Here is a 15,956-nt window from a genome sequence, read left to right as displayed (position 1 = left end):
ATTAGAGGCCAACCCAAAACTGCCCTCGCTAAGGAACTTTGAACTGTGGAGATCTCTACCTGTTTGGAGATCTCCATGTCATGCATCTTCTCCACCATGTGCATGTTAGCACGGCAATATATAAGCTGCTCTTATTGCATGGTGCTCAGACGATTCCGTATCTTTGTGTGTATGAGTGAGTAGGAACTCTAGTTCCTCTCACATGTCCCCGAAGAGTAATCCTATGCGAAAATAAGAGAGTTAGAATGTAAGAACTGAAAGAAAGTGAAGCAAATATAAAAGACAGATGTAGGCCCAGGTACAAGACCTGTAAATGCGGGAAACTGATGTTTATTGCTGAAATCTGAGCACGAGGGAAGCCCATAGGTGCTGTACAATGGTAAGTAGCAGTAGCAGCTGCTAATGACCTCAACTGAATATTGAAAAATGAGATGATATGGGGGAAAGGGAGTCAATCCTTATATATTTCCCCAGGATGTTGGTCGGCCAGTTGTAGCAAGCCGACAGCATGGTGGGCAGTAGCATAAAATGCTACAAAAAATGCCTAAAAATACCAAAAAATGGTAACAAAATGCTGAATAATCTCTGCTAAGATATGCCAATGCAGGGCCTCATAAATGGCCAATACAAGCATGAAAAAAGGTGATGTTGACCCTCTGGAGATGATATAATCCAACACCTCCTCTTCAGCGCCAGAGGGGCGGTCCACTACCAGCACACTGAAGTAACACGTCCATAGTAGCTCTCGGAAGTGGTTTGGTGAAGAGATCAGCCACGTTGTCCTTGGTAGAAGAGTAGGCCAGTCGAAGAAGGTTCAACACGATCGAGTCGCGTACAAACTGATAATGCTCTTCAATATGCTTGGATTGTCCCCGTATCACAGGATTCTATGTTAGAGCAATGGCACTCTGAGAATCAGAGAAAATAGTAACTGGGGAAGTGTTGGCACAACACAAATGCTCCAGAATCTGATGAATCCAAAGTGCCTCGGTGGAGGAGAAAAGGTAGGATTTATACTCAGTTTCGGTGGAAGAAGCAGAAACAGTCCTTTGCTTTTGAGACTTCCAAGAAACCAATCCAAAACCAAGCATGAAGCAATATCCAGATGTAGACCTCCGAGTATCAATACAACTTGACCAACCAGAATCTGTGAAGCCAACCAAATCAGCACCACAAGAGTAGGTGATGCCATAATCTGAAGTACCTCGAAGATAACGAAGAAAAATTGGTGATCTTGTAGAGACTCCCCATCATGGACTCCATTGGGAACAACTGAGAGAGTCTTCTTGTCGATTACTTTGATGACCTCATCATCAAAGTACACACCAAGTCCCTTTCTGAGAGAAGCTTTGTATACTGAAAATAGTTTTTTGGAAATTCGTGGTACATGCAAAACATCATGTAAGGTGGCTTTGGAACCCAAAGAAACATTACCAACACCGGTGACAGGAAGTTTAGAGTTGTTGCTGATACGAACTGAAGAAGAGAGAGTTTGGTAGTTCTCCAAGATATGGGCATGATTGGTCATGTGGGCTGAAGCACCACTATCACCAATCCATTCCACCACTTCAAGTGTGACACTAACCTCTTCAGGAGAAGTCATATCTGTGATCATGAGGAATGAATCCTTTGAAGAAGTGGATAAATACGTGATTGCCATGTATGCAACTTTGGCAGATCCCTCCTCTGAAACTTTGCCTTTATCTTTGGTGTTGTCCTTGTCAGATGCTTTAGAAGCATCCTGGGCTTTACACTTGGTTTTTGCTGCCCGAGAATCATCACGACGAGCAAAGCAGCGAGCCTCAATATGACGTGTCTTGCTACAATAATCACATTCATTGCTCTTGTCCTTGGATTCCTTAGAATCTTGTTTACCCTTGCCTTTGCCTTTGTTTTTGTTGTTGTTGTTGTTGGAGTTCCCTTTTCCGCCTTTGCCTTTGCCCTTGTCTGACATGTGAGGTCTTTGACCGTCGTAAACACAACCTTAGTCTAACTAAACTGCACTTAATGATGCTTAAGAAAGACAGACAGTGTCAATGCAATGCAGCTATATTAGATGAATGGGTTACAATGAGATCTGAATAGATCTATGATGCTGTCCTAGATGACTATCCTTCTCGGGATGAGAGGAATAGGCTGAATGCTGATGCTGAGGACTGTTCCTTGCTCCAATGCTGAGGTCCACCCTTCGATGCCGGCTTCCCTCTTTGTAGGAGATAGGAATGATGAACTATATGCTGAATATGCTGATATACTGAATGAACTGCTGTCCCAATGTCTCTCCCTTGTCTCCTAGGAAGGAAACGCTGAAGGGGATGGCTGGGAACTGATGCTGAACTGCTGAACTGAAATGCAGATGTTCTCCGGCTGGAGATGATGCTCTATGCGTTTTCTGTTCAGATGGACTGATGCGCTGGGGATGCGATGCTGGACTGAATGCGATGATGGGCTGAAACGCTGATGTCAGATGCCCTGCTGGACTGAATGGGATGCGCCTCTATTTATATGAGGGACTGGTGCTGGTCGGCCAGCTTTGCTGCAGTCGGCCAGATGCAAATGCCCACGACTGCCATAAAATGTCATAAATACCATAAAATGCCAGTCGGCTGGTTTATACATGCTGTCGGCTGATGCCATAAATGCCATAAAATGCTCATGATGATTAGAGTGCTGATGTTGGTGAGAAAACACCCCCATATGATGCTCATATTGATATATGCCTGAATGAATATCTTGATTATATGCCTGATGATGCCATGCCACTTGTATACCTGATGGATGTGCACGTGACATTGTCAGAGGCAACAAAAGCAGACCCCAACTTGCCTTTTCCGAGAAGCATGCACTTGTCGTGGAGATAACTCACGACTTCCGCAAAGGGGGGAGAGGATCATGGAAATAAATATTATCCCTGAAAGAATCAAAGGAAGCAGGCAACTTACCAAGAAGTTGATGGATGGGATTGTTGATGGTGCTCCCGTACTCCTCAAGTTGCAGCTTGATACGGGAAAACTCTCCAATCTTCTCAATTAGGTTATCTGACTCAGTGATGGTAAGCTTCTCTAGATTTGACTCCAATTTGAAAATCTTTACTGTCGAAACTCTCCCATACCTCCTCTGGATCTCTGTCCACATCTGATGAGCATTACTCCGGGAGGAGATAAACTGTGCCTGTATGGATGGAGTCATGCAATGGATGATGATAAGGCGAGCTTGAGCATCCATTATGCTTCTCAAGGCAAGGTCCACCAAGTGAGGTGTGGAGATAGCCATCCACACACCGGCTCCTTCCAGCAACAACCGAGTGTAGAAAGACCAAGTATGATAGTTGGTTGCGGTAAGCTTCATGGAGTCACTGACTTGGGAAGGATTGTAGGATGGTATGTGGGTAGGGGTGGGAGCAAGACCTAGATGAGAGAAACTCAGAGAGGAAAGATTGGGAATAGGAACCACCTGTGGAGTGGCGGGAGGAGGGGATCCAGCCTGTGATGGTGCTGGAGAATCAACAGGAGAAGGAGCAGCAGTAGAGAAACCTCGTGAAGCCGTCCTCTGACAAGAAACCTTCTCTGAAGAAAGGGGCTGAAAAAAAAACAGCAAGTCCTCCTCTCAGGCTGTGCACAGCAAGAAGAAAGGGAGGGAGGTTGGGAAACTAAAAGGAGAGGAAGAAGATATCTCCAAGATGTAGTTCCTTGTCCTCAGCACCTAGAAGAGGGCTTCAGCAATCAGAAAAATCAGCAATCTTTGTTGAAAATTCAGAAATACAACAGTCCCAAGTGTCAGATGAAGAAAACGCAGAGCACTCTTGAGGAAGCACATTCTCCACGAGTAGGTCTAGACTATGGAGCAAGGAGTCCATACAATGGATGGGAACTCCGCCTCTACCAAGTGCCGCCAATTGGATGCATTGTCCGTATGACTTGAATGACGTTTTTGTACTTGACCTACATGTAACACAATGGCAAATGCAATGACATTCTTAGAAGCTTGAACATAGATACTAGAGACTTGAGAGTTAAAACTCCATCCATCGAAGAGGATAGAGCAACCATACTTCGCCCATCCTTCCCGCACGGGTGTGAGTTTGTTGTTGATCCTTTGCCTCTCATCATCAAGTGCGGTGATGCACATCTCATGGTAGGTGATACCTTGCCATTTGCCATGGGATGGTCCCACCTTCACAATGGCCTTCACCATTTTGTGCCATTGTGGGACCTTGAGCACATGGACGGAGAGATTGCAATTGATGACTGTGTGTACAATCTCCTCATTCGCGGCTTTTATTTTCGCCTTCACATATATGAGGTTGTTTATGTTTACACCGATGGCAGTTTGTCTCATTGCCCGAGAGCTCTCCTCCCTTGGCCTCTTTGATTGGAAGTTGGAACCGGCCGAGGGGGAGCCGGAGCTAGATGGGACGGGGGGAAGGACTCACAGATGTGGCAGTACTGGACATGAAAGCTCCTCCACGTCCACCTCTTCCTTGGTTGCATATAAGCGAGTACTTCTTTACTATACCATCCGCAATTTCTCGAGGAATCTCCTTACACGGTGCAACGTTCCCACCAAGCTTGGACACATGTGCAAGGAGCCTCGTGGCGCTACTTGTGTAACCCTTTCTGCAAAAGTTGCACGTCCATTTCTATGACCCCGAATTACCGATAGGTTCCTCGCTGATGGTGGTATATAAGGCAACAGCTTATACTTTTCCTTTTCTTTGCACCTCATTGCCAAAGTCTAAAAGAGAGAGAGAGAGAGAGAGAGAAAGAGAGCTTGAGAGATAGAGATAGAGGGAGAGCCTAAGCCCTAGAGGGCGGGACTCGAGAGGGATAGAAGAGGTAGGAGAGAGAGAGAGAGAGAGAGAGAGAGAGAGAGAGGGCTTATATAAGAGAGCCAAGGACCAGCCACCCACGCCCCAAACGGCTACAAATAACATCGATAAAATGGGCAAAAAAAAAACAATCGAAAACGGGCAGTTTTTTTTTCTCAAGTTCGTTTCGTAAACGTACTGTTACATGCGGAAGCTCTAAGAGTCTTCTTTCAGCCCTGAACACCACTTAGAACATGCTGATGCAAAAACGTAGACAGAAGGGAGAGTAGAGAGAGAGATGGCTGGAAATTCAGTATCTTTATATGGTACAAAAAGGTACATAGGTTCTTGCAGCCATGGGCTGCCTTCCATGAAAAGGTGGAATCACCCAAGACAGTCCTCAATCCTAGACCCACTCCATAAGGGAGTGAATGAATCTAACCATGAGCATTAGTGCCTTTATATAGGCCCTTGAAGTGACTAGAGAGCAGTCGGCTAGCCAACTAGGCATCATCATAATAAATGAAGATCCCGACGTGTTCTCCATGCAGTCGACAGCAGATTCTTGCACTTCTATGCAGACGACAAGTCTTCCTTGTCCTTCTCCTAGTCCAACACTTGCCAAATCTGCACTTCATGCTCCAAAACCAAAACCCGGTTCTAACTGATTCTTGAGTTCCTTCTTTATCTGTTGCCCTTCAGGACTAGCCTCAGAGAATGTCCATGGCAAATCGTGCACATGACATTGCCCTCGGCTAAACTTGATGAAAGGATTCCAACGTGCTCTTGGATGACTGTCATCATCCCATTTTGTTCACGGAGTCCCTCTATCATCCCATCCATCTCTGGCAACCCTTTTCACTGAAAACCCGGCCCGGTCTCCAACACCACTCAAACTCTGAATAAGATCTATGCATTTGTTCCATCCAATCTCCAATCCGTTTCTTGCCCTGTCTCTGAACACCGTCTTGGTCTTCATTCCTGAGAAATGAGTCTGGCACTCTCACTCCACCCCTTGGAGGATCATCCTCCCTTGGAACCGTTGCCCGAAAGCCTTTCCTGGCTCACAGGACTGCCATCCCCTTTGGGCTTTGTGGAACACCACCAACCAACCTCCTGGGAGCTCTTCCCGGTCTTGTGCTCCATGCCTTGGGCTTCATACCTATGCACTTTCTTGTACCTTGGACCTGTACACCTTCATATGGGACTGAATCAATGTTTAGCCTTGCTGAGCCTGATGCTCTGATACCAATGTTACATGCGGAAGCTCTGAGAGTCTTGTTTCAGCCCTAAACACCACTTAGAACATGCTGATGCAAAAACGTAGATAGAAGGGAGAGTAGAGAGAGAGATGGATGGAAATTCAATATCTTCATATGGTACAAAAAGGTACATAGGTTCTTGCAGCCATGGGCTGCCTTTCATGAAAAGGTGGAATCATGAAAAGGGAGTGAATGAATCTAACCATGAGCATTAGTGCCTTTATATAGGCCCTTGAAGTGACTAGCAGTCGGCCAACCCACTGGACATCATCATAATAAATGAAGATCCCGACCTGTTCTCCATGCAGCCGACAACAGATTCTTGCACTTCTACGCAGACGACAAGTCTTCCTTGTCCTTCTCCTAGTCCAACACTTGCCAAATCTGCACTTCATGCTCCAAAACTTGGTTCTAATTGATTCTTGAGTTCCTTCTTTATTTGTTGCCCTTCAGGACTAGCCTTAGAGAATGTCCATGGAAAATCTTGCACATGACACGTACCGTATCGTATGGTACAAAATGGTACGTACGACTACAGCGAAATGCAACTGGAAAAAAAAACGTCCTGTGCAGATCGTTTCATACTGTTTCGTTTTTTGTGTGTTGTTGGTGCGGTACGTGTCTGGCAGATAACTATGGAAGTACACGACTCAATTTGATGTGACACTTGCTTGATTATTTCAATGAAAGTACAAGTATCTTTATAGGTTACAAAGATTGCCTCCTAACATTACTGCTTATGTCACTCACACACATATCTAGATATTATTGATACCCCTTTAAGAGGTGGTTCATACATACTTCCTCACTCATAAGAGTGGATTGACATAGAGGTAAGACCTTGATCCCCAACAATCCCCCTCTCAAAGGATTACCTCACACTGTGTCAAGGATAAATCTAGGCTCATCGTTCTCATGCTAGTTTTCTTGGCCAAGGATAAATCACATGGCTCTAGTTTCACAAGTGAGTTATGGGATACCTTGGGTTAGGTACACACAGGATCAGGTCACATACAACTGAATAGAAAACAACACATATTTTGGACTTTAAAAGGTCCACTCATCATGCTAGTAATTTGCTTCTCTTTCTCCTTAATGATGTTGGCATTTGCTTTTTTATGATAGCAGCACTTTTCATTGTAGTTGTTTTTTCCACAATGTTTGCACAGTTTTTGAATAGCAATCTTTTTTTATATGATTCTTCCTACCACAAAGGGAACATTTCATACCTTTGTGAAGAAGGAGCTATCTCCTCGTATTGCCTTATTCTTGAACTTCTTCTCGTCTTCTTTGAAGGAGTTGATGACTCCTTCGAGCATTGACATGACTTGATAAGAACATCTACGACTAGTATTCCCATGAAAATTTTCAATGAATAGACGAGAGGCCATGATATGAGAAGGGGGTCTTAGCTCTTATAATGCTTGAACCAGTGTCTACCCTTTTAGAGATAAATTAGGGTTTTCCAAAAAATTAGGGTTTCCAAATTTGGAGGTTTTTGAAAATGATGCTATAGAGGCTATAGCAAGTTGGTAATGTCATGTATGTATCCTCAATTTTAAGAAATGATGAAAGATTTGGGATTAATGCTTTGATTAAGATAGATTTTTAGAAAATGATGAAAGCCCCAAATCTGAATCTTTATAGATTACAAAGGTTGCCACTTGACATCATTGCTTATGTCACTCACACACAAATATCTAGATATTATTGATACCGTTATAAGAGGTGGTTCACACACTTTTTTTTCGGTAATATCCAGTGCAGTATATTATATGCTCATAAATTTACAAGATGGGAAGTCTCCGAAATGGAGAGTATCCCAAATGTCAGAAACATAAAGAGAAAAGCTCTAAGCAAGAAGCATCCATATCACCCTCATGGCAGGCATCATATAAGGATTGCCGTAATGAGGATCGGAAGGATTCATATGATTGGTGATTCTGCCGATCCAAGTATGCCAAATTATGCTCACTCCAAATTGTCCAAAGAGCCCAATATCTCACCCAAGAGAGAAATAGTGAGTATTGGGACAAGGACGGCATAAATCTGCCAAAAAGCCAGAAATGTTTCCCAAATCTGTGACTCGGAAACGGAGCCGAAGAAAATCTGAAATTCTCCTGAGGAGGATCCTGGAACAAGGGCAGTGCCAAAGCAGATGAAGAACAGTCTCTGAGGGAGCCTGACATCTTAGACATGTGGAAGGTGCAATGTGACGTTTAGCAAGTGTGACCCCCACTGACAATGGGTGGTTCACACACACACACACACACACACACACACACACACACACACACGCACGCACGCACGCACGCACGCACCTCCTCACTCATAAGAGTGGGTTCACACACAGGTAAGACCTTGATTCCCAACAAAAACTCCTACCATCAAGTCCATAATCAGGTTTTCGAAATCTTCTATGTAAAAGATTTTGTGAGGATTGAAAAGAAAAGAAAAAAAAACAGAAAATTGTAAAGATCATCTGAAATAAGACAGCTCTCTATGCTCGTGCTTAACTCTCCCGGCACTGAAATATTTCATCAGTGTGCACCTACAGTACCTCCCTGCAAATCTATTTCTCACAGTCAATCTGGCCTGCCCTTAATGATCACAAATGTTGACCAACACTCACCTACTCCCTTTTAACTCCCTAACTACATGGCAAATACATCCACGTTGGGGATGATTCTTGTGACATGCCATGCTGCTACTAGCACAAGCTGCAGCCCATGGCCTAGCCTTGTGTCCTAATAACAGTATGCTATTTATAGGGGTACCAACCTTGTGCTGGATGGTGCTGGGGCTGCTGGGAATTTTTTGGGGTGTTTGGCTGTGCATAATCTGACTTAGATCCGAATTCTTTTTTATTTCAGGTTGAAGGGGGATGTAAATATGTTCAAGGATTCAAATGTCTTCGGCTCCTGAATCTGGAAAATAACTGCATTGAAGCATGGGAGGAACTTTTGAAGCTTTCAAGACTTGAAAGGTCGGTTATTACATCCTTTTAACACTCAATTTTTTTTAGGGTGTTTGTTTGGAATGGCTTGTAACCTGGGCAGTTCCTTCTTTAACTCTCTGGAAAGTTGATGCCAGGCATCAATAGGTTGGTATTGATGCACGCCTTTGGTTGTCAGTTGTCCAAAAACTATCCGTATGTAACATTCTGTTGTCAAGGAACATTTCACTTCATTCTTGAGGTTCCAACTGGAACCTGTGATGCAGCAGCTTGGAGCAGCTTCAAGTTGGTCATAATAAATTGAAACACATCTTCTATCCGGTTGATATCGAAGAGAATGGCTGCACTTTCAAGCCTTTCATGTCTCTGCATTGCCTGCTTTTTGGTATGCTTCTCTTTTACATGTAGGACTTGTGCCATGGTTTGTATGCATAGCTTCCCCCGGTTTTATTTAGTAAAGGTGCTGATAATCCTGGTTTTCAGCTGGAAATAGGATCGAAGACTGGGGTTCTGTGGATGCGCTGAATCAATTTCCTAACCTGAAGGTACTATCCGAGCAATGACTCGGAGGATCATGGCTTTTGTGAAAGCTTGCTTGCTTTGAGCATAAATTGTTTTTGTTTCCATCCGAAATATTGATTCTTATGCCTGAAGCTTTCCAGGAAGTTCGTCTCTCAGACAACCCCTTGACAGATTTGAATGCCGGTGGTGCTCCTCGATATCTCCTGGTAGCCCACCTCGCAAAAATATCGGTTCTGAATGGCAGCGAAGTACGTTATCAAGTCGTCCATTTTTGGCAAAGTGATTGTGTGAACGTCTTTTTGTGATCTTTACAGTATTTGAGTCTGCTGTTACGGCCTTAAGCTGTCTTCGGTTTGGTAAGTCATAGAGCAGTGGTGGTCACTTGGTGCAGATAAGGCAACGGGAAAGGAAGGATTCAGAAATCAGGTTCTGTTAGATAAAGCGTTTCTTGGAATGCATTTTCTGAGTTACTGCACGTGTAGTTGATTGGTAACTGTGAAATATGTCTGGTATTGCTTTGCTACTCAGATATGTGCACTATGTCATGAGCACCATGCCGACCAGTGACGTGGAAGAAAGAACAAATGCTCATCCAAGGTATTTGTAGCCCAACTACAGTTGCTTGCAGTGGTAGGTGTGAGGATTCATTAAATAGTTGCAATTAGATTCTGGATGTTTACCTTGGGATAGTTTCCAGATTCCTAGAGCTTAAAGAACTCTATGATTTGGATGAGGAGCAACTGCAAACCAGGAAGGCCGCAGGCTCTGAAAAAATGGCCAATAGTTTAAGAGGTAGAGAATCCTTCAAATTGTTTTTGATTGACACGTAAATATGGCAGCCCCTCAGCTCACGTGAATGTTTGGTACATGTCATCATGTCATGTCATTAAATTCCTTTATTCCTTCAAGCAGAGCAATCTATAGTTCCTTGTACCTTCTTGAACCATTAGACATCATTGCGAAGCCATCATTTTGTATGGTTTCCTCACTAGCTTTCTCTCGTGTGTTCAATTATCAGCTATAACACTAGTGTGTGTTGCACCTAGTGTTGGAGAGAAGGCCCCTTCTGTCAAGAAGCTTCCCTTGTCAACCACGGTATGCTTATTTAACTGATGCACTCTTTTGATTGCACTTGTAGTTTCTGCATTCTGATCTCAGGACTGCTGTTTTGCACTTGGCTTCTTCTACCCCAGATTGGTAAGCTGAAACTTGTTTGTGAGTCATTGTTTAAAGTTAAAGCATCAAAGCAACGGCTTTACCTTCGTGACCAGGTAAACTAAGTCCCCTTCAAGCTATATGATTACTGTGGTACTTTTTGCCAGCTATGATGCTTCTACTAAACATGCGGAAGGTGTGGCACAGGATGCACCAGTTCCAATGCTTTTAGACGAGGATCTGGAAACCCTTGGGGATGTCGGAGTGGGATCTGATGCTAGCATCCTTGTGGATGAGATGGGTGCTTGATTGCACATGGTACACCATGTTGCAGGTTCTTTTACCTCATTGTGGCTACAAGCAATCAAGTGACCTATTATAACAGTTCGACATGGATAATTCAGCTATTATGGTAGTCTATTGCATTTGAAAGCCACAAGGGCTACTCAAGAACTAAGACTCATTTTTTTCTTTATGTGCATGCAAATGAGAAATGCCCTGGTTCAGTGGCTGGCAAAGGTCAAATTCATTGTTGATCTGGTGTTAAATTTTTATGGAGGATTCTGGACCAGATAGTTTCACGAAACATGCAATCCAATCATGATGGATACACACATGATCATGGCTTCCTCCAGATTATTTTTTAAAAATATTGCGAGGGATTTTTTTTTAAATTTTATAGTGAGGAAATGGAAAGACCACATGCCATTTAGGCATGCGGGAGAAGGGGGCGGGTATCGAACCCAAGCCGCAAGAGCCCTTACCGCTGGGCTATCCCCCACACCTCAACTCCTCCGGATTTTATGCGTGGAAGTTTTGACAGACCAGAGACACGGGGTCTTTCTTGTGCAATGAAATCAACAAGTTCTTTATCTGTGACCACACTTGCAATTTTGTTTCTTGCAACCTATGCCAAAAATTAGGCCAAAAAAAAAGATTTTAAAATACCCTTTGAGTGCATGTACACACACACATATATTTTATAGTGAACCTTGATGAGATTTCTATGGACACTCCAATGAGATAGTTTGCTCCATGATGAGATATGCGATGGACATTATTGTATCACTTTGGTGGTCTGATAGGTCCATTGGGTCTTTTAGTAGATGTTTCATATATATCTTTCTTTCTTTTTTCTTGTCTCTCCCTTTCTCTTCTGCTACTTACAAAAACCCCCCAAATCAACATTAGTCTCAATCGATTCTCTCGGTCAATTCTTGCTTTTAGTCGACTTTCCCTTGAATTGGGAAAATTTTGATTTTGCTTTGTTCTCCATTTTCTATCTTTTGGTCAAATCGGATTTTTCCATAAAATTTCTAATGTTTGGATTTGACTCTGATTTCCTAAAAGGTATTAGAGATGAAAATTATCAAGGTATTCATTACTATCCGTCTCCAATGGTAATTCCAAAGATTCAAAAAATTCGTTGCATGGTGTTTGTGGAAGTGGTGTGTTGCATTTCCTCTTAATAACAAAAAGAAATCTTGGAATGGTCCCTTCCCTTTGTATCAGTGTCTTTTTTTTTGGTCATTCATTATTTTCTAAGCTTGTGTCTTGATGTAAACAATTTTTTCATTATACAAATGTATTTGAACCTAGTTAACTTGTCTTACACAATTTCTTAGTATTTGACCTAGAAATTTTGAATGGATAGTATGGAAGCAATTTAGTTTTGTGTAAACTCAGCTAGGATTGAAACGTGAAAAGTCAAAAAAGTACTAGTGAAGAAAAATACTACACATGCTACCACATGCGTGAACACAAATCTTGATATCATGTTATCTCCAATCTTGATATCATTAAGAATGGACAATAAATGATGTGTTCAATTGATGTGGATTATGTCTATGAGTATAGGAACTGTACGAGCGGATCGATCGAGGTGTCGTGCGGATGGTAGATTAAGCGTTTGTGTGAAGATGAAGATCATGTGCTAATCATAAGTTTTTTGTATTAGTATTTAATTTATCATTTGTAGCCTATCATTTGGTTAGATTTTATGTGCGGATGTGCATAAGATTATTTTATTTATGTATGTACATATGATTATTTTAATTTGCGTGTGCACAAATAGTTATGTATAGGTCCATTTGTAATTATTATTAGTAAAAGGTTTTGTTATGTATAAACCTCAAAAATATTTGACAAGATTATTTATATATAAAGCGAAAAACAAAAGTGAAAAAGATACTATTATTGGCTCCAAGGGTTAAAAAATGAATATGACATAAATACCATGTGTGGGAGAAGGAGCCACACACGTTGGGGGGAGATTGTACCCAATGCTTTTGTCTTGTGTGGTAAAGTATTTTTATTTATGTATTTTCCGTTCAAGTGTTTACATTCACCTCTTCTATAAGTTGTCTTAATTTTTTATTCAATTTAATCAAGTGTTTTACATTCACCTCTCCTACGCTTTGTCTTATTTTTTTATTTAATTTAATCAAGTAATTGAGATTATATGATTTAAGTTTATACTTGGATAAAGATCATGCCAGTGGTATCAGAGCATAGGATAAGTACAAGGAACATGATTTGGAAAAATCAAATTAAAAAATTTTAGAGTTATTGTGAAAGCATTGTAAGCCTTTACTTTATTTTCTTAATGATTTAAATTCATTAAAAAAAGCATGTATATGTAATTTTGTGAAACCTGCAATTCTCTGCAAAATTGAACCGTAAAGGGTATGAGGTTGGGATGTAAAAAGATGTGTAAATTTTGGGTAAAAGCAAGGACTCTTTTTGGAGTCTTGGAAAAAGGAATGGTAAAACTAGTGATCTTTGGGTAAGACTTTTTGTATGGCTTGAATCTAAGCATATAAAATAGCTTGTGGTTTTTAAGAAAATGGGGGAAACTTCTGCTGATCTTTGGATAAGACTTTTTGTATGGCTTGAATCTAAGCATATAAAATAGCTTGTGGTTTTTAGGAAAATGGGGGAAGCTTTTGCAAAACGGTGCCTCCCATCACACATAACAGATTTTGCATCTCTATATCCTTTCAAGATTTGATGCTTGCAAGTGGTTAGTACCATCATAGAGACCTCAGCTATGCAAAAAGAAGAAGAAGAAGAAGAAGCATGTGAGTATGTGTGAAGCATGGAGGGTGCTTCTTTTCTTCCTCAACAACGTTGCACGTTTTTCTTCTTGCACAAGAAGAAGGTTAAAAGCTTAAACAAGCTTTAATCATTAAATTGTTTACTTTTCTCCAAATGGTCACATCATGTGTCTATCACCATTTTTGGTTGAAGGATTCAATTTTTTTATTTAATTCTTTTCCTTCTCTCCTCTGCATGGTTGCATGTAGGATTTAGTGGGAACAAGGTAGTTTTTTTTTCTTTTCCATTATATGTTTTGTATGATTTGATTCATAAAAGCATGAAAATATTAGAAAGGTTTGTAATGCCTACAAAAGCTAACTGTAACCAGTACATATCTCTTTCCAAAGTTTTTTTTTGGGGGGTGGGGGGGAGAAGAAGAAGCTTCCCTTAGACCTCTGAATAAAAGAGAAACAAAAAAAAAGAGCTTTGGGTAAATCCCAAAAGCAAAGTTAAACTCTCTAGCTTACTTTCGGGGGGGGGGGGGGGGGGGGGGGGGGGCGGGGGGAGGGGGGGAGAGGAGAAGAAGAGGCTTCCCTTCGACCTCACTCTTATCTTTTTCATTATATGGATATAAAGAAGAGAAGAAGATAGAAGAAAATTCAACCATCAATCTCTTTCTTGTGTCATACTCTCTCTTATGTGTGTGTTTGCTTGCAAGGAATTCAACCTCTCCCTCTCCCTCTCCCCCGCATTCTTTTTATGGTATCAGAGCTGAGGAGGCAAGCAAGAGGCAAGAAAAAAGCAAGCACGGAAGCGGTACACGGGTAAGAGCATCATCATCTCTTTCCCTTCTCGTTTAGGTACAACACCCCCTAGGTAGCTTCAGGAGCTATACATCTCCGATTGAGGAGTTGTCTTCAATGGCTTGGAGGTGCATGTGAGGTGTGTAGTACTTTGTGCTACCTATTTGCTGGCCAAAATCACGTTTCAATCTCCATTTGGTCATTGTTTGCAAGGTGTTTTCGGTAGTTTCGGGAAGTTCTAGTTGCAAACTGTCTTTGGTTGAAATTTGGTTATTCCAGTGCAGCAGTGCATTTTGGGAGTGCAGACAATGTTGGCACATGTATTGCTAATCTTGGGTGTATGTATATATACTTTGGTCATATATATGATGATATACATGTTTCTGAAGTGTCGCTGCAATAGTCACAGAAGATACTGCTGTGTTACAGGCTACATATAGAAATTATCTGTTTGTTGTAGGTTTTGGTTGTTGCACGTAAACATGTCTTACGAACTTAATTATATTGTTAGTGAGAAGATGGATAAGCACAACTTCCATTCTTAGAAGTTTAGAATGACCAATTTCTTGATGGTGGGTAAAGGACTTTCAGACTATGTTGAAGGAGACAATGAGGAGCCTCCAAAGTTGTCCAAAGAGAATGCAACTCGAGCAGATATAAAGACATTCAAGAACTGGAACCAGGGTGAAAGGAAAGTCATGTATTGGCTTTCAATCAGTGTAAGAGACACAATGAATAGGACACATATAGGATGCCAACACTCCAGCAGTTGCATGGTAGAACCTGTAGATGATCTAGACGAATACAAAGGCAATGAAATGTAGTTAAAACAAGAGCTGCATACTGTGGAGAAGAAAAGCATGTCTATCAATGAGTATGCTTTAAATATCAAAGTCATTGTTGAATCCCTCGGGTCTATCAATGTATCAAAAGAAGAAGATGATTTAGTGAGCGTCTGTCTAAATGGGCTCGGCAAAGAGTACAAGCCATTCAAGACCTCCATTCCAGTCAGGGAGAATGTTCCCAACTTTTGAGACTTAGTGTCTATGCTAATCATAGAAGAAAAGTCTCTTTTGGTGAGGAATCTTATTCACAAAGCAAGAACACATCAGGACATGCCTTCTACTCCAATTCAGGTAGAGGCAAAGGTAGAGGTCATGGTCAAGGCCAAGGTCATTGCCGACATGGAAACCACAATTCTGTACAAGAACAGTCCAATTAATTATTCACAGTAGTAGCATCAATCATACATTAGTAGAAGAGGCCAGTCTAGAAGCAAGGGGAGCCAGAGGAGCCAAGGTGGAGAGTCCTCTAGTAGTGGATCGAGTGTTAGTCCATGTTCAGGCAAGTTGAGGACAGATGTAGGTACACATGTATCACGCAAAGGGAAGGAAAAGGTAGATCAACCTTTC

General features: G+C 41.8%; 1 protein-coding gene across 2 annotated transcripts in view; it reads left to right on the top strand.

Annotated features, from left to right (window-relative positions):
- Positions 1-11,574, top strand: part of PFI (tubulin folding cofactor E / Pfifferling (PFI)) — a 38,176-nt gene extending 26,602 nt beyond the window's left edge. The window contains exons 6-15 of one of the 2 annotated variants that reach the window (XM_086812653.1): positions 8,943-9,055; positions 9,295-9,410; positions 9,509-9,570; positions 9,688-9,795; positions 9,939-9,973; positions 10,076-10,144; positions 10,245-10,339; positions 10,566-10,642; positions 10,741-10,818; positions 10,910-11,574. In XM_086812653.1, the coding sequence (XP_086668779.1) occupies positions 8,943-9,055; positions 9,295-9,410; positions 9,509-9,570; positions 9,688-9,795; positions 9,939-9,973; positions 10,076-10,144; positions 10,245-10,339; positions 10,566-10,642; positions 10,741-10,818; positions 10,910-11,011 (855 nt within the window). In that variant the 3' untranslated portion in view covers positions 11,012-11,574. Of the gene's footprint in view, positions 1-8,942; positions 9,056-9,291; positions 9,411-9,508; positions 9,571-9,687; positions 9,796-9,938; positions 9,974-10,075; positions 10,145-10,244; positions 10,340-10,565; positions 10,643-10,740; positions 10,819-10,909 lie in introns of both variants that reach the window. The other variant, XM_086812652.1, reaches the window with a different exon arrangement.
- Positions 11,575-15,956: the final 4,382 nt, after the last annotated feature.

This window comes from Cibotium barometz, chromosome 18, assembly GCF_041138505.1.
Source record: "Cibotium barometz isolate CiBa-2024 chromosome 18, ASM4113850v1, whole genome shotgun sequence".
Classification (NCBI taxonomy): domain Eukaryota; kingdom Viridiplantae; phylum Streptophyta; class Polypodiopsida; order Cyatheales; family Cibotiaceae; genus Cibotium; species Cibotium barometz.
The sequence above is the reverse complement of the archived record's forward strand: the minus strand, read 5'-3'. Positions and strand labels throughout refer to the sequence as shown.